The 24789-nt window shown below is 46.3% G+C and overlaps 1 protein-coding gene across 1 annotated transcript in view; it reads left to right on the top strand.

Moving 5' to 3' along the window:
- Positions 1–687: 687 nt before the first annotated feature.
- Positions 688–24789, top strand: part of TOMM70 (translocase of outer mitochondrial membrane 70) — a 34483-nt gene continuing 10381 nt past the window's right edge. Inside the window, exons 1-9 of the mRNA XM_040423301.1 lie at positions 688–915; positions 8473–8646; positions 11550–11676; positions 13253–13362; positions 15225–15373; positions 17975–18182; positions 19170–19304; positions 21598–21705; positions 23412–23528. Coding sequence (XP_040279235.1) covers positions 688–915; positions 8473–8646; positions 11550–11676; positions 13253–13362; positions 15225–15373; positions 17975–18182; positions 19170–19304; positions 21598–21705; positions 23412–23528 — 1356 coding nt within the window. The remainder of the gene's footprint in view (positions 916–8472; positions 8647–11549; positions 11677–13252; positions 13363–15224; positions 15374–17974; positions 18183–19169; positions 19305–21597; positions 21706–23411; positions 23529–24789) is intronic.

The following is a 24789-nucleotide window of genomic DNA, read 5'->3' as shown; positions in this document are numbered from 1 at the left end:
GGGGGCAATTGCCCCGTTGCCCCCCTGCCCGGATTCACCAATGGACAGGACCTGTCCAGCAGGGATGGGCTCCTGCTTCCTTCCCCTAGAAAAGAGTACTCTAGACTCACTCTAACAAACTAAACTCCTCCCCAGAGGGAGAGAAGAGAATGGAAAGAAGGTTCCATCCTCTGTCCCTGTAGCTCTGCCATTTATGCTGCCACCTGTTGTTGAACCAGGCACATTACATGAACAATAACAGTTACAGAATAGTAAATGCACAGTGTGATGGTCCTGCAATCAATACATATAATGACATGAGGTTAACCATAGAAGACAGGAGCAAGGCGCAAAGGTGGTAACAGCACTCTGGGGCATTACACATACACATCAGAAATGATTTGCATTGCACAGACTGAGTTTATTCTTAATCAAAGCCATTAAAAACGTTGCCAAATTACCACCATGTTGTGCCCACTACACCCTGCACCAGAGCAACTACACCGAAGGCACTGAAGCTCTGCTAAACGTCCTCTATCTACAGGTCCATGCGGTGCGTCCCGGCAGCCACCAGAGGGCGCTCCGCGACCATTTCCCCCGCTCCCGGAAGTGATCCCCCCACCTGCCGGGCCCCAGGCTGCACCGCGTTTCCTGGATTCCGCCTCCCTGTCTTTTCCCCGTGTCCGCAACCGCAGGGACGGATTAATCATGGCCGCCTCCAAGCCCGTGGAGCCGCAAGGCGGACCCGGGATCCCGCACTGGAAGCTGGCCCTGGCCGTGGGGGCCCCGCTCCTCTTGGGAGCCGGAGCTGTTTATCTATGGAGCAGGAACAGGTCCAGCAAGAGAGACAACCTGAGGAGGACACCGGAGGGGAGGGCGAGCCCGGTGCCCAGTGCAGGCAGCGCCAGCCAGGAGGCAGCACCCCCGCAGGAGACGGTGAGGATGGGGGAGGAGGGTGGCAGCAGCAGCCTGTGCCCAGGTGTGTGCCCCTGTGGAGAGGAGCCATGTGCTGGGTCAATGTCACCGTGAGCAGAGCCTGTGCCCCCTGCGTCTGCTGGGCTACTGTTCACACACAGACTGTAGGTGCGGCATTCCTGGTGGTTTTTTTCCCCCAATGCAGTTTTTGATGATTTGTGACCCTGCCCGTTATGGTGGGAGGTCTGGAGGTGCGATCGTTTTTATAGGGAACCTGTCACCAGGATTTAGTGCATAGAGCTGAGGACATGGGCTGCTAGATGGCCGCTAGCACATCTGCAATACCCAGTCCCCACAGCTCTGTGCTTTTATTGTGTTAAAAAACCTTTTGTATCAATATGCAAATGACCTGATATGAGTCCTGTCCCTGAGATGAGTCCAGTGTCCGGAGATGAGCCCAGCACCGCCCCGCGTCCTCCGAATCTCCTCCTTGCTGGCTGACATCACAGAGCTGGAGCGCCGAAATCTCGCGGTGCGCGAGCTAGCATCATGTTCATTCCCTGTACTGGCATCAGCACAGGGAATGAACTACGCATGCGCTAGCTCGCGCATCGGGAGATTTCGGCGCTCCAGCTCTGTGACGTCAGCCAGCAAGGAGGAGATTCGGACGACGCAGGGCGGTGCTGGGCTCCTTTCCGCTTGACTCATCTCCGGATACAGGACTCATATCAGGTCATTTGCATATTGATCAAAAAGGTTTTTTAACACAATAAAAGCGCAGAGAGCTGTGGGGACTGGGTATTGCAGATGAGCTAGTGGCCATCTAGCAGCCCATGTCCCCAGATCTATGCGCAAAATCCTGGTGACAGGTTCCCTTTAAAACCACAAACTCTAAGATACTTTCACACTAGCGTTATTCTTTTCCGGCATAGAGTTCCGTCCTAGGGGCTCTATACCGGAAAAGAACTGATCAGGTATATCCCGATTCATTCTGAATAGAGAGTAATCCATTCAGGATGCATCAGGACGTCTTCAGTTCAGTCTTTTTGACTGATCAGGCAAAAGATAAAACCACAGCATGCTACGGTTTTATCTCCGGCCAAAAAAACTGAAGACTTTTTTTCCATAGGAATGTATTAGTGCCGGATCCGTCCTTCCCGCAGACCAAAAAAAAAAAATGCCGGATCCGTTTTTCCGGATGACACCGGAAAGACAGATCCGGCATTTCAATGCGTTTGTAAGATGGATCAGAATCCTGATCGGTCTTACAAATGCCATCAGTTGGCATACGTTTTGACGGATCCAGCAGGCAGTTCCGGCGACGTGATCATTCTGCCGCAAGTGTGAAAGTAGCCTAAATTAACGAGTGGTTTTCCCATTGAAATCAATGGAGATGATTTGCAGGTGTTTTCGGCGCTGAATCCGCACCTAAATCCATGCTGAAAGAGCTGTGTGTGAACATACCCTTAGGCCTCATGCACCAGTATCTGTTCTGTGGTCCTGCTAAACATGGATGCCAGCCGCGTGCGCTCCGCTCGCCCCACCCTATGCTAAAAATGCCAATTCTTGTCCGCAAAATGGCCAAGAACAGGATGTGTTCTTTTTTCACACAATGCTCAGTCCACGTTTTTTGCCTCCACATGACAATGAAGGGGTCCGCATCTGACGCGCCAAAAACGCAGATCAGGTGCGGACCAAAAATACAGTCGTGTGCATGATGCCATCCTGCAAAATATGCAGATTTACGAACTGGGACCCCACCGATCGGCTGTTTTTGAAGGTGGTGACAATCCTGTGAGCGCCGCGGCCTTCTCGCTTTTCCTAGGCTATGTGACATCACGTTCATCGGTCACATGACCTAGGAGTGAACTGAAGTGAATGGGGCTGAGCTGCAATACCGAGCACAGCCACTATACCATGTACGGCGCTGTGCACTGAGGGATGGCTGCAGTGCTCACAGCTGATCAGCGGGGGTCTCAGGTGTCGGACCCCCACCAATCTGACTTGGCCAGAGGATAGGTCATCGGTATGGAAATCTTGGAAAATCCTTTTAATTTATTGGGGGCAGAAGAGATAAAAATCAATTTCTTGATCAAGTGGAACTGTGTACTACTGTATATTACCGAAAAATCTATCGCCGTTAGCCGCCGTCGTTGGGACCCCCGGCTGACATGCACCTGCGCTGTACTTAATTTCAGGATTTTTATATAATTTCATCTGTTAGTATGTATATTATAGTGTACAAGGTATATAGAACTGGCTTAGTTGCCCATAGCAACCAATCAGATTCCACCTTTCTTTTTCCAAAGGAGCTGTCAAAAATGAATGGTGGAATCTGGTTGCTATGGGCAACTAAACCAGTTCTACTTTACACCAGTTTTGATAAATCTCCCCCATAGTGTATAACCCCCGGCCTGCCCCCTTGTGTCAGATTCAGGAGAGTAGTCCTGCTCTGTTCACACACTGCTGTCATGGCTTCTTTTCTGATCAGGTGTCGGGGAGGAGGGCGAGCGCTGATCAATATCTCGCACTCAGGGGGAGAGCAACCAATCAGATTCCACCTTTCATTTTTCAGAGCTCCTTTGGAAAGTGAAAGGATCAATCTGATTGGTTGCTATGGGCAGCTGAGCCAGTTTTGCTAAACCTCCCCCTGCGTGTGCAGTGTCTTCTGTGATCACACCGATAGTAGAATAGGTCAGTGTTTTTGGCTAATAGGAGACGCCCCTGTACTGTGCCACCCTTACATTGGGTGGCATAGTCTGGTGGCAGATTTGCATTAACCCTCTCCTGACATGTCTGTTTTAGTAAAGGCCTGCCTTCCCCACAAAACTATGCTGGAGCATCATTTCTGTGTTGTGCAAATCCTCTATTATTCCTCCTAGTAGCGAATAAATACGTTGACAACTGGATGTTACCATTCCACTTCGGGGGGAGTCATTTCAGTCTGATATTGTCTAATCAGTGCTGACCGTATCAGACCATGTAGAGAGACACCCTGTTGGCAAGGGGATGGGTAACATCAGCTTGTCAATTTATTCATACATTTTCAGCGGGAATAACAGAGGAACATCACGATGCAGAGTTGTTTTGTTATGGGGAATACAAGTATTGATCAAACATTCGTGTCAGGAGAGGTGACAGGTCCTGTAATGAACGGAGCGGCAGGTCGGGCATGAGCGCTGGCCCTCCATTCTTCTCTAGGGGAGTTCTGGAGACTATTGACTATTTCTGGATCTCCCATAGAGATGAATGTGAGGGCTCTGAGAGGAACGTGGTCTCCTAGCGGTAGGACCCTCACCCATCTAATAGTTATCCCCTATCCTGTCACTGCTGGAATACCCCCTTAAATCTGGGACAAATCCACCTCAAAGTCGTTGTGAAACACGTGGATCTTGGTGCTGATTTGGCCCGGAAACTGCAGCAAAATCCACGTACACTACACCGCCGTGTACATGTGCACTTGGCGTCAGGTTGTGAAGGTTTCATGTCTCGTGGCTCATAGTGAATGTCTCGGAGAAGCCACGTTCAGGCCACACTGCACTGTGTGCAGGTTACCGATCTCATGCACCTGACGCCATATGACTCTGACCTGCGGACAGAAGAGGCCCTTTATAAATACCGACTTATCATCTCCTGCTTCCCTTTGTGCAGATTAAATGTGTGTCAGGAGAGACCGCCGGCTGACCACTCCACGCAGTGCTCCAGACTAAAAAAAAATACCTAGTAGCCATTGGCTCCTGAACTGAAAAATTTAGGAGCCAAATTAAATTTTTTGTCGCCAAATCGAAACCGAATCAAAATTTGGGTATCGTGTTTCGATACCAAAATTTTGATTCGCTTTTGTCACCATAAAAAAGTATTGCGATACTCAATACTGCGGGAAAAAACCACCAAAAAAAGCCGCGTGCATTTCGCATTTTATGAAACGTTCGGCCCATAATAGAACAGTCCGATCCTATTTTTTGGGGTGACAAGGTGACTAAAAAATGGCGAATGCTCACCGCATAGGAGATATTTTTTAATAATTTAATAGTTTGGACTTTTCGGACACAGTGCTATGTAATGTTTATTTATTTATTGTTTATATATTTTATATGTAAAATTGGGAAAGCGGGGGTTTAAACTTAATATTTTAGGGTACTTTCACACTAGCGTTTTTCTTTTCCGGCATAGAGTTCCGTCACAGGGGCTTTATATCGGAAAAGAACAGATCAGGCATATCCCCATTCATTCTGAATGGAGAGTAATCCGTTCAGGATGTCTTCAGTTCAGTCATTTTGACTGATCAGGCAAAAGATAAAACCGTAGCATGCTACGGTTTATCTCTGGCGAAAAAAACTCAAGACTTGTCTGAATGCCGGATCCGGCATTTTTCCCCTTAGGAATGTATTAGTGCCGGATCCGGCATTCAAAATACCGGAATGCAGGATCCGTCTGTTCGCATGACAAGCGGAGAGATGGATTCGTTCTTGCAATGCATTTGTGAGGCGCATCCGCATCCGGATGCGTCTCACAAATGCTTTCAGTCACATCCAGATCGGCGGATCCGGCAGGCAGTCCCTTAGGGGCTGGAACCCTTGTCCTATTCACCCTTAGGCCCCTTTCACATGGGCGAGATTTCTGCGCGGGTGCAATGCGTGAGGTGAACGCATTGCACCCGCACTGAATCCGGACCCATTCATTTCTATGGGGCTGTGCACATGAGCGGTGATTTTCACGCATCACTTGTGCGTTGCGTGAAAATCGCAGCATGCTCTATGTTGTGCGTTTTTCACGCAACGCAGGCCCCATTTTGGTCGCCATCTGGAGCCCTGCCACGTATGACAATTTAAAGGGGTTTTCAGAGAGTACAATATTAATGACCTGCCCGGGGGGCACCACTGCTGATCAGCTCTTTAAAGAGGCTCCAGCACTCCCATGAGTGCCGCGGTTTCCTCACAGCAGACCAAGCATAGCGCCATCCATTGTATAGTGGTTGTGTCTGGTATTGCAGTTCACTTGAACATGATGTCATTGGCTGAGAATGATGCCCCAGAGCCTCTTCAAACAGGGGGTCAGTAGGGGTGCTGAGAGTCAGGCCCCCACCAGTCTGTTATTGAGGATCATCAATGTTTTGCTTCCAGAAGACCCCTTTAAGCATTCAACACGTAACCCTTGGAGCTGGGTGCTGAAAAGGGCTCCAGGCTCCCAGTCTACTGCAGGGGCCGACATAGACCGCTGTCTTATAATAGATGATTGATTTCTACATATATATTTGCCTTGTGATATTCTTCTTTGCAGCCTGTCAGGCAAGCCTTTACTTATTAACAGAAAGCCAAAGAAAAAGTCTCTTCTGTGATTGCCAGACTCCGCTGGAGCCAGAGGTTACACAGCATTTCTTTCAAGCGGTAAAAATACTCCTCTATTTTTGAGGAGCATTTCTAGCCAAGGAGGAAAATCCATAAAATATTTAGGCATACATAATGTTAAGAGGCCGCTATTAATGCATCACCACAAAATGCAGTGCAGTCTGCAGGCAGCGTAGAGCAGGAGGAGCTGAGCAGATTGATGTATAGATTTATGGGAAAATATTCTGTAAAATATGTAATTTATAAATTTAAGTATTTGCTGTCTCTGAGCTCAGATGTACACAGGGGGGTGTTATCAGTGACCGACAGCTATCTCTGTATACATACTTACAGGGAGAATACTATCAATCACTGATAACACCTCTCCATGTACAACTAACAGAGACTGACAGCTATCTCTGTATACACACTTACACAGAGAATACTGTCAATCACTGATAAGACCTCCCGTGTACAACTATGGCCGAATGCACGCAGCCGTGTTCCGCGGCCGCGAGCGGTCCGTGGTATGCCGGCCTGGATTCCTGCTGACAGTTCAATACATGATCTATACGAGTGTATTACTGTAGTACAGCGGCGGCATGAAGCGCACGGCATCATAGCAACCAATGACGCCGTGCGCTCCTGCTGTCAGCAGGAATCCAGGCCGGCATACCACGGACCACTCACAGCCGTGTGCATTCGGCCTATCAGTGACTGACAGCTATCTATGTATACACCCTTACAGAGGCAATGCCATCAGTCACCGAATAGATGTCTTCTGTGTACAACTGAAGTCAGAAACAGCAGAGAGGGGTTTTCTGTGATTTTTTTTACTGATGACCTATCCTCAGCATCTTTGAAATGAATGGGGATGAGCTGCAATACCAAGCACAGCCACTATGCAATGTACGGTACCGTGAGAAGGCCGCAACGTTCACAGGAGAGCCACTGCCTTCTCAAAACAGCTGATCGGCTGAGGTCCTGGGTTTTGGACCCCCACCAATCAGATACTGATGACCTATCCAGAACATAGGTCACCAGTAAAGGGTGTGCCCTCTCTCAGGGGAGGGGGTGACCTTTCTCCTGCCGCTGGTGGCAGTTAAAGGGTGGCACTATGCAGATTACATTTTATTGGATAGTTCAGCGGCTAAACAAAAATTTTAATTGCATGCAATTGCAAAAATATTCAGATCCAGTTGCTGGTTTGAAAACTGTAGAATTGTATTTTTTGTGAGCATACCCCCTTTAACCTGGGATTGATGGTGGGTGTCTCTGGCAGTCTCATATGTTTGGAGGTCTGTGCTGGGAAATAAGCCAGTGTTGAAGTTTCCTGCAGTGGCTTCCAGTTTCAGAATATTGTCGGTGTCTCCTCAGGTTAGGCCATCAATAAGAGGTTAGTGCAGGGTAATTACAGCCGCATCCTGCTCACTTGAATGAGATGACGCCGTAATTAGCCCGCAGCATGGCCGCGATGTAGATGGCGTGCAGGTAAACATTGAAGAGACTTCAGCGCTTGAATGAACACCACAGCCCCTTCAAACCTCTGTTTGGTGGGAGTGCCGAGAGTTGGACGCCCAGTGGATAAGCCATCCATATAGTGAAGCCAGAATATCCTTTTAACCACTGCGTGACCTCCGCCATGGGCTACTTTCACATCTGCGCTTTCCCTTTCCGCTATTGACATCCGTCATAGGGAGCTCAATAGCTGATGAAAACGTTTCTGTTTTGTCCCCATTCATTGTCAATGGTGACAAAACTGAACGAAACGGAGTGCACCAAAATGTATTCTGCAAGCAGTGTTTTTCTGTCTGTGATGTGGCGCGGAGCAAGACGGATCCATCATGACACAAAATGTAAGTCAATCGGGACGGATCAGTTTTTTCGGACACGATTGAAAATGGATCCGTCGCCCATTGACTTACAATGGTTTTAGTGCAGGATCCGTCTTGGCTATGTTAAAGATAATACAACCGGATCCGTTCATGACGGATGCAGACGGCTGTATTATCGCGACGGAAGCGTTTTTGCTGACCCATGACGGATCCAGCAAAAACGCAGGTGTGAAAGTAGCCTTACAAGTGATGAGTAGGTATGCCGTGGTTTTATGATTGGTGGGGGTCCCAGAGAATGACCAGGGCTGCTGTAGCGCCCAGCACAGCCCAATCCAGCAGTGACCACTCCTATCTCCACCAGTCATAACGTGACTTTATAGGATGAGACGCTCACACGACGTGTTTTCTTTTTGCAGAGCCCCCTAGAAAAAGCTCAAGCTGCAAAGAACAAAGGCAACAAGTACTTCAAAGCTGGGAAATATGACCAAGCCATTCAGTGTTACACTGAGGCCATCAGTCTGTGTCCTCCAGAGAAGAAGGTAGATTTGTCTACTTTCTACCAGAACAGAGCTGCGGCCTATGAGCAGCAGGTAAGTAAATCACCTCCCTGGGACTTTTCTTGCTCTATTTCTTTCCTTGTGTATTTTAGTCCATTGTGGAGCAATAAAGATGGAGGTGAAAGTGTTAAAGTATGGCCCCGTTCAGTTACATGTGAATTCTGGTAACCTGATCACCCTGAGGATCAGGCTGCTGGAGCTAACCGTATCCAGCATTGCTGCATACAGCAGTGTACCGCCGGATCCCCATTGACTGTAATGGGACTATAATCCAGCGGAGATCTGGTCTCCCCGCGGACGGGCCCAAGCCACTCTGTGCCCTGCTGCCCTTCCTGCTGCCTGTACCAGCCTTTCCCTCGGCTTCTTGATTGAAAGGGACAGGTTCGTGAATAGTCATTTTCCTGGCCCCCTGTCACTCAAGATGAAGGAGGGGCAGGTAGTGTAATCCATTTTGTAGATCCATATTTTTAGGATAAATGCACATGATGTAGATATGTTGCAGAAATTTAATGACTGTCCCATTTATCTGAACCGAGCTTGCAGAAATCCATGCACACGTGGAAAAATCCCCATTCAGCTCGAGGCGTGGCAATCTGCAACTTTTTGTAGCGCTACTGATTGATTTTAACTATCGAGTGACTGACAGCTACAAAATTACCTGTAACCTAAAGTATTTCTTTGGGATTTAATCTGTGGCTCAATAGTTAAGACTTTAGAACTGATGACCTTTCTTCCAGATAAGTTATCAGTATCTGATTGGACCCCTGCCGATAGTCTGTTTGAGAATGCATCGGTGCACCTGTGAGCGCCACGGCCTTCTTACAGCTTACCATACATTGTATATTTGCTGTGCTTAGAATCGCCCTCAGCCCCATTCACTTCTATAGGGCTGAGCATGATACCAAGCATAGCTGCTATACAATGTACGGCGCTGTGCTAGGTAAGCTGCGAGAAGGCTGCGATGCTCCAGCTAGCACTGCTGCCTTCTCAAATTGCTCATTGGTGGGTGTCCCGGGTATCAGACCCCCACCGATCAGATACTGATGATGAGGTTATCACTTCCTAAGGCCTCATGCACACGACCGTTGTGTGCATCAGTGGCCGTTGTTCCGTTTTCTGTGATTTTCTGCGGACCCATTGACTTTCAATGGGTCAGTTGAAAACTCGGAAAATACACCGTTGTTCATCCGCGGCCGTGATCCGTGTTTCCTGTCCGTCAAAAAAATAGGACCTGTCCTATTTTTTTTGACGGACAACGGTTCACGGACCCGTTCAAGTCAATGTGTCCGTGAAAAAAAACGGATGCACACAAGATTGGCATCCACGTCCCTGATCCGTTGGCAACTTTCACACAGACGGATCACAGATCCGTCTGCATAAAAGCTTTTTCAGATATGAGTTTATATCCGACAGTATATTCTAACACAGAGGCTGGGGACGCTTCAAGTTAGAATATACTGAACTGTGTACATGACTGCCCCCTGCTGCCTGGCAGCACCCGATCTCTTACAGGGGGCTGTGATCTGCACAATTAACCCCTCAGGTGCCACACCTAAAGGGTTAATTGTGCGTATCATAGCCCCCTGTAAGAGATCAGGTGCTGCCAGGCAGGAGGGGGCAGAACCCCCTCCCTCCCCAATATTATATTCATTGGCGGCCTCACATCTCTCCCCCACCCCCCCTAGTTAAAATCACGTTCCCCCATCATTGGTGGCCAGTGCAGCCTCACATCTCTCCCCCCCTAGTTAAAATCACGTTCCCCCCCCATCACCCATCATTGGTGGCAGCGGAGAGTTCCGATCGGAGTCCCAGTTTAATTGCTGGGGCTCCGATCGGTAACCATGGCAACCAGGACGCTACTGCAGTCCTGGTTGCCATGGTTACTTAGCAATTTTTAGAAGCATTATGTCTGTGACCGGCCGGGCGCTCCTCCTACTGGTAAGTGACAGGTCTGTGCTATAAGCAATGCGCCGCACAGACCTTTCACTTACCAGTAGGAGGAGCGCCCGGCCGGGGAGGCCGCACTGTAATACAGGGGAGGTAGGGGGGTCTGACAGGGTGTTAATTGTGGGGATCACAGCCCCCTGTAAGAGATCGGGTGCTGCCAGGCAGCAGGGGGCAGTCATGTACACAGTTCGTAGGATATTCTAACTTGAAGCGTCCCCATCATTATGGGAACGCCTCTGTGTTAGAATATACTGTCGGATCGGAGTTTCACGATCTAACTCAAATCCGATGGTATATTCTAACATAGAGGCGTTCCCATGGTGATGGGGACGCTTCAAGTTAAAATATACCATCGGATTGGAGAAAACTCCAATCCTATGGTATATTAACTCCTGACTTTACATTGAAAGTCAATGGGGGACGGATCCGTTTGCAATTGCACCATATTGTGTCAACGTCAAACGGATCCGTCCCCATTGACTTGCATTGTAAGTCAGGACGAATCCGTTTGGCTCCGCACGGCCAGGCGGACACCAAAAAACGTGAATCCTCAAAAAGTCAAGGAAGACCCACGGACGAAAAAACGGTCACGGACCTACGGACCCCATTTTTGCGGACCTTAAAAAAAAAAAAAAAAAACTGTCGTGTGCATGAGGCCTAAGTCTCAGGAAACCCCTTTAAAATCAGTCTGTAGCACTACAGAAAGTTACATCCCAGCCCTAGCCGCACAAAACTGATTTCCAGTAGCAGACATTTCTACACCGCATCTGAATATGCCCTAGGGCTGATAGGAGCGCGTTCTGTTTTCAGAAATGCAGATAGAAGCGTCAGCTTTATGGTAATGCAGTCATGTGCAGAGCTGTTTCTTATCAGAACTAATACTGACAGCAGATAAACCGATGCGAGTAACCGATGTGTCTCCTCAGTTTTGTTTAATTTCTATTCCACAATCGGTTTCCACATTTTGCTTTTTATATTTCCCATTTTAGCAAACGTGGAAAGAAGTTGTCCAGGACTGCACCAAAGCGGTGGAACTAAACCCCAGGTATGTGAAAGCCCTCTTCCGACGGGCGAAAGCACATGAAAGGCTCGACAACAAGAAAGAGTGCTTGGAAGGTGGGTCCGCCCGTGCAGTCACTAGTTTCTACAGACCTGGGCAAGTCGTATTGGGGATTAGGAGCTGGCTCGAAAGTTATGAGTCCTTATAGACACTAAAAGCCCAGATCCACAAAACACAAGTAAAGGAGAGTTTGCTGTGCAGTAAAAAAAAAAAAAGGGGGGGGGGAATAAAATGCACTGAAGCCGAGAATGTATAGTGATGTTCCTTCTGCTGCAGGAAGCTACCTACAAGTAGCCTTTTGCAGGCAGCTCCCTATATCACTCTCTGACAACAGTATATAGGCACATTTGCATGGGCTGATGTTCGGACTTACTGTTTTTCGGCAGCACACCTCTCTGTGTAGACAAATCTGTATGGGGATGAATGATCGCTGTAGCAATCCCCCCATACAGAGGGGTTGATTGCCATATGTAGATGCAGCTCACTCGGGAAGGCAATGATCGGATACTATTGTTTTTTTCTGATCATTAGGGCCCTTAAGGCCCTAGGTTGTTGTGTGTGTGTGTTTTTTTGTTTGTTTTTTTGGTCTGGCTTCTGTCAGAGATAAACATCGCATATGGTGACGTAAAAAATGAGATGTGGACACGGTCTTCGTTTCAGTGACTACATATATTGGGCACAGAGCCAAAAACATAGATCATTAAATGCTTGAAGGTTAGGGAGCAAAAAGCCTCTTCCCAGGGCTGATTACTGCGTCACATGGAGCAATTATTATTAAGGGTCAAGAATTATCCACACTGTCTGTTGAATTTATTTTAATCAACTTTCATTAAAGGCAAATACACCATTTTTGGATAGTCTCCCCAGTCACCGCTCTACAGGTTTGAACATGTTACGTCAGGTCATTTATGACTGCGGTGCGAGAAACAATGGTTGCCCCAACTTGTGACTTGCGCAAAAAAAAAAAGACTTTGTGCACAGTATGGAGGAAGTGTTTAGTTGCAAAGGAGTGTGTATGAATGGATAGAGAAGTTTAAGGAAGGTAGCACAAGTGTCAGCAATGAAGAAGGAACCGGATGCCCGTCCACCACTGATGACAACAGTCCGCGCGCACGTGAACTGATCCTGTTGGACTGATGAGTGACAGTGGATTATGTGGCAGATCATTTGCAAATCGGCAAAATTCAGGTCTGGTGAAGACAGCGGTGCCGTCATGGCTCTCAGCTCAGCATACTTTTTTTTTTTTTAAATGAGGAATACACAAGCTTGTTGACAGATGGACAAAGTGTATTGAAAAACAGGGAGATTTTCGAAAAATGATGTAGTATCATTAAAATAAATTCTCCAGCCAGAATGCTAAGAATTTTGGGCTCACTCCTGTAGAACCCCCTTTTTTTTATACCATATTGGTCTGTAACACGTTTTTTCTTCCCTGCTGAGGAAAGGTAATGGGGCTCTGTCTTGTTAAGGAGTATATCTTTTAACTTTTTTTTTTTTATATATCTCTGTATACTAGTTTTTGTCTTATCAGATGTCTACAGGCTTTGGTATACTGCGATAAGTAGAAATAGAAAGTAGATGTGGAGTGACTGAATATGTAAAGTCTGACACTGCTGTGTTTCCTGGTTCTAGATGTCACTGCCGTTTGTATCTTGGAAGGGTTCCAGAACCAGAACAGCATGCTGCTTGCAGATAAAGTACTTAAGCTGCTTGGGAAAGAAAAAGCCAAAGACAAATACAAGGTATTGCTGGAGAATGGTTAACACAAGTGTGTCTTTAAAGGGGTATTCCCATTGTTTAAAGTGATGGCATATTGGTAGGATATGCCATCATTGGTGGGGTTCCTTCCTCATAGCTAATTTACTACTGCGTCTTTTTCTTAAGAGTGTATTAGACGGGCAGATTTTCTGCCTGATGATCACTAACGAGCGTTCGTTAGCCATCATCTTGCAGTGTAATACTGTCGCTGATTGCATGATGAAAAAGCAAATGCTCGTTCAACAGGCAAACCAGCAAGCTGAAAGATCAGGATTTGCCGGGGGCAGATCATGCTGTGTTATAACACAATGTACAGCATGGGGACGAGCTATGGCATAGCGATCGCTCCTCCCCATGCTGCGGAGGAGATTGCTGCATGTAATAGCAGCGGTTTCCTCCACTAGCGAGCAGGCGATTGCTGGGAGGGAACGCTTCCCTTCCGACAATCGTCTGCGTGATCGGGGTGTCTAACACACCCTTTAGTTTACCAAGACTTTATAGTTTTACTAAATCTACTGTAGGCCTGCAGCTCTCCTTCCGATCCAGCAATTACTCTTATTACCCTTCTGGCCTTATAGATAAAATGGATCCAAGCTTCTCTTTAGTGCCAGACAAACTACTTTGCTGAGGTCTCCTGAGCCTCACGTATTGATTTAAAATTTCTAATGCGGTGTACTCAGAGAGGCACTAAACCTTCAGGGGTTTTTTATATATATATTTCCAGTGCTAACTGAAGGTTAAGGCCCTCTTACACTAGCCATGGAACAGGCCAATTACTGGGAACTAACAAATGTCTGATCCTGATAATTGGCCCATATAAATGTATTGGCAAACTGTTCATATGTCGTGTGATCGCATCTTTCGTGTGACCCCTGTAGTTGTCATCAGTTGGCAGCCCATCGCCTTGCGTAAACAGATATGTGCTGCCAACAGTATTGCACCAGGCTGTGTGAAAACTTTACACGAGCGTCAATCAGTGCTGGTTATTGGCCCAGCATCAGCCCCTTATTTATCAATGTGTGGATCCAGCTATTCCAGGCTGAGAAGAGGTTAGCGACATAATCACTGCGCTATCTCCCGTATTCTGAGAATGTCCAGAAACCTTTTAAATCTTTAAAATGCAAAGGAAAAGCTATGTTTGTAGAAAAACATAGTGAACCGCGTTTTTTTCGATGCATGGGGTTCCTACAAAAAACGATGCCTTACGTCCCAGTGTAAACCATCAACAGAAGGCTCCAACACACTGTGAACAGAGGCTAAGTGCGCTTGCATTGAAGGTATACATCAGGAGTATTTCCCGACATATACCTCCCACGAATGACGTTTGCCCATAGACTCCTGTGTAAAGAGAAAGAAATGTGGACAAATATACTACAAAAAAATGAAAGGTTCCAACTCTGGTTCAGGCCGAATTCAGGTGGCTTTTGGGTTTCCATCTACAAAACTCGGATGTCCATATGGTATGTGGGTGTGTCCCTTTTTTGTAATTTTTTTTTAAATTCCTGGACAGATTCCTTTGAATGAATGAGTCTCAGATGGAAAATAGACTAAAATGAGTGAGTTATTCAGCATTGAATGTTGGTGTGAAGTGTCAACTGCTCAATTACTTTAATGGGCCAGAGTGCTGCGTGTGTGCAGTGTGGCTAGCCCAAGGATGGAAATTACTGCCGTCTGAATCAGAGGTGGACCTGTGGATGCATTCAGCATATATGCCGGGAGCGTATACGAAAACTACATTGTTTTTAGGGACCATTCATTAAAAGCCACAATATTTCTTTGTGCCGTTTGGTATAATAGCCCCGTGGGTCCTCCTTAATCTCACTAATGTTAGGCATCTTTTCTCCAGAACAGGGAGCCACTGATGCCTTCACCACAGTTCATCAAATCCTATTTCAGCTCTTTCACTGACGATATCATCTCCCAGCCCCTGCACAAAGAGGAGAAGTCCGATGAAGATAAGGATAAAGAGGGAGAGGCAGCTGTAGTCAAGGACAAGTAAGTGACTCGTGCCAATAACATAGGAAAGCTGTCAGCCAAAGCCGTAAAGGGGATAAAATACGACGTGCCTGATTTTTTGGTTTTCACATTGTTGTTGCACCCCGTTGGTATTTATCTTGTGTGTGTGTATATATAGGCAGCTTTAAGGACCTGACATAAGAGGCATTCACCTGCTGTCTGTTTCAGCACCGAGTGTGTGGCCCTGCTCGTCCCAGGCTGTTAAACCTCTGGATGAGAAGTTCTGGATTCACTGGAGAGGCCAATCCTTGACTTCAGCAATGACGTGCTCCCAAGTAGCATTTTACCCTCATGGTGATGGGCCACTTGAGAAACATCACTGCTGAGGCCAATGAATGACCATAGCAGTGCATGTTACCCAGTTAGGAGGTTTACACGCTGTGGACCGGAAGGAGCAGGACAGGACTCTTCTGTGCTGGAATGGAGAGGTGTTGATTACCTTTTTTTATGCTGGGTACAGCGCTCTCCTGGTGCCAGATACAGTTGTGGTAGAAGCTAGACAATACCTTTTAGTGTTATACCAAATTGCTGATAATTAAACCTCCAGATTAGTCGCATGCTTGTAGATCCTGCTCTAATCTAACTGTATGATGCAGCGTGTAAGCATCAAAATATGGCTGCAGGGTCAGAATACGCAAGATTTGCATTGTGAGAAGGGTCTGGATACTGTGCAGTGAACTGATGTGCAGAAAATGAGCACTCCCAGAATTTAGTGAAACACCTAGGGGGAGATTTATCAAGACTGGCTTTCCTATACGCCAGTCTGGATTCCCCTGTGTTGCAGTAAGATGCTCCTAATTTATTAAGAGGCAGATGTCTCGTAATAACTTAGTAGCATCTCTGGCTCTACATGTACCAGAAATTCAAGTCTACCCAGACAGGGGTTGAAATAGGTTTGAGCTATAACTTACTCCAGTTTCTGGTATGTTATAATAAATCCGGTGGGCAGCCCAATGCTCTGTCCCCTTTTCTTACCTCTTCCAAAAAGTGACGGGAAGCTAAAAAAAAAAATCACAAATTATGGTGCAAATATTGCACACGCCATAATTTGCAACTTTTTTATGCCAAAATAGTGGCTGAAAAAAATGTCCCCAATTGTATGGCATTATAAGCAGCTTATAGAAATGTGGCCATACACCTTAGACAGCTTTTGTGCAGCTGACAGCTATTCCTCCGGACCCCTCCAATGGGGCGAGGGAAATAATCCTTTAGCAGCAGCTTATCTTCTGCGAGTACAAAGGATTGAGCATGTTGAAATCGAACGTGCTTGAACCTTCTATTCCTCGACATCTGCCATCGGAGGGAGGCGGATACCCCCTACACTTTAGATGATCACCCGGTCCTGCTGAAACTGACATTCATTTAATGTATATGACAACCTTAAAGAGGACCTTTCACTACTCTACAAACTAAAAACTAACTATATCAGTGGGCAGAGCGGCGCCCAGGGCTCCCCCTGCACTTACTAGTATGTCTGGGTGCCGCTCCGGTGTCTGCGCTCCCTCTGCTGTACTGGAGTGATTTCTTGTATGAGGCGTGTCCCTTGCTGCAGCGCTGGCCAATCGCAGCGCACAGCTCATAGCCTGGCTATGAGCTGTGCGCTGCGATTGGCCAGCGCTGCAGCAAGGGACACGCCTCATACAAGAAATCACTCCAGTACAGCAGAGGGAGCCCAGACATACTAGTAAGTGCAGGGGGACCCCTGGGGGCCGCTCTGCCCACTAATATAGTTAGTTTTTAGTTTGTAGAGTAGTGAAAGGTCCTCTTTAAGGCCTCTTGCACACAACCTTATTTTGTTTACGTGTCCATTCCGTTTTTTTTTTTGTTTTTGGTTTTTTTGCGGATTGGATGAGGACCCATTTATTACAATGGGTCCGCAAAAAATGCAGACAGCACACAATGCTGTCCGTTCCACAGCCCAGCAAAAAATATAGAGCATATCCTATTCTTGTTCGTTTCGCGGATAAGGATAGGCATTGTTACAATGGATCCGCAAAAAAAATATGCAATATGGATGTCAAAAGGACGTCATCCATATTTTTTGTGGATCAATGTTTTATGGACCGCAAAACACATTCGGTCTTGTGAATGTAGCCTAAAGGGTCTTCTGAAACTTTTCTACTGATGACCTATCCCCCGGCCGTGGCCTTCTGTATGCGCACTAAGCTAAGTGCCGTCCATTGTATAGCGGCTGTGCTTGGTATTACAGCTCAGCCCCATTCACTTCATTAGGGCTAAGCTACAACTACTGCAACCGCCGCTGCGTTCTCAAATAGTTGACTGGTAGGGGTCCCAGGTGTCCGACCCCCACTGATCAGAGGATAGGTCATCAGTAGAAAAGTCTCGGAAAACCCTCCCTTTTAAAGTATTCATAGCAAGCAGTAAATTTCATTATGGCTTATAAGACATAAGCTGTAACCCAGGATACAGGATAAGTAATGCCAAAAATATACAAAGCTAGAGAAGATAATTAAAATCTTACTCTGAAACAAGAGTTTACTGACTACAGCTTACACCATATTTCATTTTCTTTTAGATGAAGTACATTTTCAGTCTTACCTTTTATATTTCTCTCCTCAGATCCGGTTATTTAAAAGCAAAACAATACATGGAAGAGGAAAACTATGACAAAATAATCAGTGAGTGCACAAAGGAAGTGGAGGCCAAAGGCAGGTACATGGCTGAAGCGCTGCTGCTGAGAGCCACTTTCTACCTGCTCATCGGAAACTCTGCTGCTGCCAAGCCTGATCTGGATCAGGTTATTAGCATGGAACATGCCAATGTTAAGGTAACTAATGTGCTTAATCATTTACCAATTTGTGAAGGTTTCAGGGAAGAAATATTCGCTGTTGTGGGGTTATAAGACGTTGGTGCTATTTATCAAAACCGGTGTCTGTTTGCCCATCTCAAGCAGTCAGATATGGAAATGAATGTAGTTAGTGTATGCTCAGTGACAGCAGCCAGAGTGTTCACAGCCTGCTGGCTGCAAACTGCAGGTTCGTACGATTATGAAATACTGCAAGTATGTGCTTTTTCATTTTCCGTCATCAGTATCAGGTTGGTTAGGGCTTGACTCCCAGCACTTCCATTGATCAGCTGTTTGAAGGGGCCGTCGTGTGAGTGATGCCGCATCTTCCTCGACCTGTGATGTCTCTTTTAGTGGTCACATGGCCTTTATGCAGCTCAGTCCCATTCAAGTGAATGGGATTGAGCTAAAATACAGAGCATTGTATGGCGCCGTGCTTGGTATATTGGGGTGCTGCAGTCTCTTCAAAGAGATTATTGGCCTGGGTGCCGGGAGTTGTACCCCACTGATCCCAAATTGATGACCAGTCCAGAGGATAGATCACTGGGGCTCTGACTTTTGGCACCCGACAGTCAGCTGTTTGAAGGTAAGTAGCGCCCTCTCTAGTCTTGTGCTGTGTCCCCTTCATTGTTTACCCGGACAGCTGCCCTGTTAGTAGCGCCTGTGCCAGCCATGGTAGTATTACTACAGCTTCATCCCATTCCAGGCACAGCCGCTACTGAAAGTACTGAGCTCTGCCTAGTAAACAATGAATGGGACATTGCCTCTTCAAACATCTGATCAACAGGGTTACTGAGAGTCGGACCCCCCTGGCTATTATTAAAGTCCTAGGTAATGCCCCTAAGTAACTGCATTATTTGTGTTGTAGCACTTGAGAGTTACTGCCTCTCTTGGCACCATGTTTGGCCTGTACACCTGCTATACTTTGATAATATCTATAGAACATGTATTTCCTTTTTGTTTTCCTAGTTACGCGCAAATGCCCTTATTAAACGGGGCAGTATGTATATGCAGCAACAGCAGCCAATGCTATCTACTCAAGATTTCAACATGGCTGCAGACATAGACCCCCAGAATGCAGATGTTTACCACCACAGGGGGCAGGTGAGTGTGTTACTGTGTTGTCAGCTGGTAATCTGTGAGTTCACTGTAAACCTACTTTTTCGGATACATTTACAAAATTAAAAAGAATTTTCTGAGATTTAGATAGATAGATAGATATATATATATATATATCTATCTATTTTTTTTTTTTTTTACTTTCAGATTTTTATTCAATTTTCCAGTATAAATCAAAAAGTCAAGATAACGATCAATAAGTTGTCATTCCATATGTTGCATTACAAATAAAAGATGACTTTAAAGGGTTTCTGTCACCTGAGAAATGGGTATTAAGCTGGCTGACATTAGCCATGTGCTAATATCAGCTGAACATAACTATATTAGAGCCATCTCACTGCCTGAAGCCTTTATTGAGAAAAACAAACTTTTATAATATGCTAATTAGCCTCTAGGAGCGGGGGGGGCGTTGCACCTGCTCCTAGAGGCTCCGTTTGCCCACCTCTTTTCACGCCCTTCTTCTCTTAATTGACAGGGCCAGGCAGCGCTGCTCTCCTCCCGCCAGCCGTGTCTGCAGTGTAAATCTCACGCCGTTCAGTATTTGGTGCAGGCGCAGTGAGGAAGCAAACAGCTGCCGAGCGTCCTTCCTTCAATGCGCCTGTGCTGAACACTGAACGGAGTGAGATTTACACTGCAGACACGGCCGGCGGAAGGAGACCAGCGTTGCCCTGGCCCTGTCAATCAAGAGAAGAAGGGCGTGAAAAGAGGTGGGCAAACGGAGCCTCCCCCCCACTAGAGGGTAATTAGCATATTATAAAGGTTTGTTTTTCTCAATAAAGGCTTCAAGGGACACTGACAGGCCAAAACAGCATATATAGTTAGATATATCACATTACAGGTCTTATACAGTCTTTTAAAAGCATATAAGTATCCCCCCTGTCCACCTTATGAATACCGAAATATAAAGTTTTATAACCTGCTTCTCCTGTCAGCAATCTGCCCAAGGGGCGGCGTTTCATGTGAAAATGCGCCCAGCCAGCCTTCCCAACTGCCGTTCTTAAGCCCCGCCCAGCTCATCATTATTCACTTCGCTGGGCGGCGGCTAGAACTCTCCCCAGTCCCGATCCTGCGCAATTCAATACTCCGGGCATCGTTCATGCCCAATCTTCTGCGCCCCGCCGTGCCGTTAGATCGCGCCTGCGTACACACACCAGCCTGCGTCTTCGAGGCAGCTGCAGCTGCCTCGAAGACGCAGGCTGGTGTGTGTACGCAGGCGCGATCTAACGGCACGGCGGGGCGCAGAAGATTGGGCATGAACGATGCCCGGAGTATTGAATTGCGCAGGCGCAGGATCGACACTGGGGAGAGTTCTAGCCGCCGCCCAGCGAAGTGAATAATGATGAGCTGGGCGGGGCTTAAGAACGGCAGTTGGGAAGGCTGGCTGGGCGCATTTTCACATGAAACGCCGCCCCTTGGGCAGATTGCTGACAGGAGAAGCAGGTTATAAAACTTTATATTTCGGTATTCATAAGGTGGACAGGGGGGACACTTATATGCTTTTAAAAGACTGTATAAGACCTGTAATGTGATATATCTAACTATATATGCTGTTTTGGCCTGTCAGTGTCCCTTTCAGGCAGTGAGATGGCTCTAATATAGTTATGTTCAGCTGATATTAGCACATCACTAGTGTCAGCCAGCTTAATACCCATTTCTCAGGTGACAGAAACCCTTTAAGCGCTCTTGTGGTTTGTACGTTCTATATTGATGCGGTAATAGACAATCAAGATATTTTTTACTGATGACCCATCTGATTGGCGGGGGTCCCGGGTGTCGGCTGTTTGAGAAGGCAGTGGTGCTCGCAGTAGCGCTGCAGTCTTCTTTCAGTTCACCAAGCACAGCACCGTCCATTGTATAGCTGCTGTGTTTGGTGTCATGCTGAGCTGCACCTAGCAATGTGACCGATGAACGGGTCATCTCATGGCCTAGGGAAAACTTCAAGAAGGCCATGGGGCTACTGCGAGCACTGGTGCCTTCTCGGACAGCTGATGGGCAGGGGTCCCGGGTGTCGGACCCTCACCGATTTAGATACTGATAGGTGGATAGGTCATCAGTAAAAATATCTCAGAAAACCCCTTTAAATAGATGTCCTCTTATATGCAGTATTATCATTTTATTGATTCTGAAAATGTTGAAATGCTTTTACAGCAGTTATGAAACAGTTCTGAATATGTCAAGAATCATGTTTTTGATACTTTCTTTTTTCAATCCATACTTGGATGTAATATTTATAGGAAGTGGCTGAATAGCAAGTCTAAAATTGTCCCCTTATTCACAGCTAAAAATCCTGCTGGACCAAGTGGATGAAGCAGTGGCAGACTTTGATGAATGTATTCGATTGCGCCCAGATTCTGCTCTGGCTCAAGCACAGAAATGCTTTGCATTAGTAAGTATTGAAGTATGCAGGTCTCACCCATGTATGACGTCACTGTGGGAAGATACGATACCAGCCAAAGCAAGCAACCAGTTTGTGTCATGACAGGAAAAATATGAAGCCACCCAGTCAATCTCTGTATATTTATATTATGTACAGTCAGGTCCATAAATATTGGGACATCGACACAATTCTAACATTTTTGGCTCTTTACACCACCACAATAGATTTGAAATGAAACAAACAAGATGTGCTTTACCTGCAGAATGTCAGCTTTAATTTGAGGGTATTTACATCCAAATCAGGTGAACGGTGTAGGAATTACAACAGTTTGCATATGTGCCTCCCACTTGTTAAGGAACCAAAAGTAATGGGACAGAATAATAATCATAAATCAAACTTTCACTTTTTAATACTTAGTTGCAAATCCTTTGCAGTCAATTACAGCCTGAAGTCTGGAACGTATAGACATCACCAGACGTTGGGTTTCATCCCTGGTGATGCTCTGCCAGGCCTCTACTGCAACTGTCTTCAGTTCCTGCTTGTTCTTGGGGCATTTTCCCTTCAGTTTTGTCTTCAGCAAGTGAAATGCATGCTCAATCGGATTCAGGTCAGGGGATTGACTTGGCCATTGCATAACATTCCACTTCTTTCCCTTAAGAAACTCTTTGGTTGCTTTTGCAGTATGCTTTGGGTCATTGTCCATCTGCACTGTGAAGCACCGTCCAATGAGTTCTGAAGCATTTGGCTGAATATGAGCAGATAATATTGCCCGAAACACTTCAGAATTCATCCTGCTGCTTTTGTCAGCAGTCACATCATCAATAAATACAAGACAACCAGTTCCATTGGCAGCCATACATGCCCACGCCATGACACTACCACCACCATGCTTCACTGATGAGGTGGTATGCTTAGGATCATGAGCAGTTCCTTTCCTTCTCCATACTCTTCTCTTCCCATCACTCTGGTACAAGTTGATCTTGGTCTCATGTGTCTACTCACAGCCGGGACCCGACTTGCTCCTGCTAGATTGCAGGAGCTTTTATCCCAGCGCTGATCAGGGATGGGATTAAAGCGCTGCCTGAACATTTATATACCTGCTATCTGCACGGAGTATGTGCAGATAGGATGTATATATCCAGTGGGCAATCGGTAAGGGGTTAATATCGGTAGCTTGGAGAACCAAATAAAGGGGTTTTGTTTTTGTGATTTTTTTTTTTTTTTTTGTTTCCATAAAGGGAGTAACTGAACAGCCATGCAATGATAGCCAGCTGTCTGCTGCACCGCTTACTATATGCAGCCTCCACTGGCCGATTTGGCATACCAAACAGAGGGTACAGGGATATACCCAATAGGGAGGGTGTAGAGGTTATCGGAATAGCAGGATACAGACGTGATAGTCACCCTCCAAGTTCTTGTTAGATCCTAATGTGCCATTACACTCATACAATATTTACTTAAATTCGATTGAAGCACGAGTTTCTGCGTGGATCGGGGGCCCAAAGGAGAATTCCACCCAGGGGCTAAAACATTTGCTATAACTGGAGTTTGTAGCAATTTCCAGTTAGCAAATGTAAGCTTACATCTGACCTAACTGTAAAAGTATATGATGGGGTATGGGTCTGATCCTGCCGACAAAGGAAGTGGTGTCCTCCGTTACAAATAACACCTCTTATCTTAAGATGTTATTAATGTTTCTCGTCTCTTCTTCCTAGTACCGTAAAGCATATACTGGTAGCAATCCGCTGCAAATCAAATCTGCAATGAAAGGGTTTGAAGACGTCATTAAGAAATTTCCAAAATGTGCAGAAGGCTATGCCCTTTATGCCCAGGTAAAGCACGTGACGGATTTATTTTGTTGTATGGCGATGGAAGCTGATATTTCTTAGGTTTCTGAGGTTATTTGGGAATAGTGTAGTCTGAATGTTTTTTCTTTTTCAGACTGAAGGATATATGGATGTTTTTACATCTGTGAGAGTCTGTGGATGGATATGTGTGAGATTAAGGGTGGGCATCTGACACTGTAAAGGCAGTGTGAAAGCACCCGGAGCATGACATTCCTAAGTTTGTTGGTGAGAACCATTAAAGGGGTTTCCATATACAATCATGTATGCTCCGTACTAGTATACATGACTGTATACTGTCCCCACCGCGACCCAAGTAACCGTGAAATAAACATACTACTCCATGGAAGTGCATGATCGCTGAATGCAAGAATGTCAGGAAGCTGGTTGCTGGGCCCAATTCTCTAGTTTCTGTTGCAACTAGCTATTCCATAAGAGATTACGTGCAACTTTCATCTCAGTAAGGCTACATGCACACGACCGTTGTTTTGGTCCGCATCCGAGCCGCAGTTTTTGCGGCTTGGATGCTGACCCATTCACTTAAATGAGACCGCAAAAGATGCGGACAGCACTCCGTGTGCTGTCCGCATCCGTTGCCCCGTTCCGTGGTCCGCAAAAAAAATATAACCTGTCCTATTCTTGTCCGTTTTGCGTTTTACAGTCAGTGTATACCCAGTGTCCTATGAAAGAATGACGTTACTGTATTATGTGTGAGCTTGCTTCATGCAGCGTAGCGTCTTTATCTTCATGTTTTCATTCTTTTACATCCAATTTCTGTGGCATAACAAATGCGGTATACGTTAAACAGTGATGTCAGAGAAGAGGGTTGCAGGCAGAGAGAGCTGTTAAACAGGTTGGCCAATTTCAAATTTTGTCAAAATGCCGTATACAGTCAAGTATTCTCCATACAAGAGTATAGGACTGTTTACTTTCCCACAGCCGATCTACTGGAGCCCCGAGCTACCACACTTTTTCGGGTGGACCATTGAAGAGGTTGTCATATACAGTATTGTATGGAGCGTACATTACTGTATACCGTGCTCGGCTTCCCCATTGTCAGTGAAATAAACATACTTACCTGTCACGTCCATTGCCTGCAAGGTGGAGGCGACCGCGTCCTCTGGCTTCTTCATGTTGACTGACAGGGCCAGACAGGATTATGTGAACACTGCCTGGCCCTGCCAATCAACCTGATGAGGGCGTGGCTGGAGGAGGGTGAACGGAACCGCTAGGAGTAAGGGCAACGCCC

Source organism: Bufo bufo, chromosome 3 (assembly GCF_905171765.1).
Source record: "Bufo bufo chromosome 3, aBufBuf1.1, whole genome shotgun sequence".
Lineage (NCBI taxonomy): Eukaryota > Metazoa > Chordata > Amphibia > Anura > Bufonidae > Bufo > Bufo bufo.
This window is presented reverse-complemented; position numbering and strand designations above follow the sequence as displayed.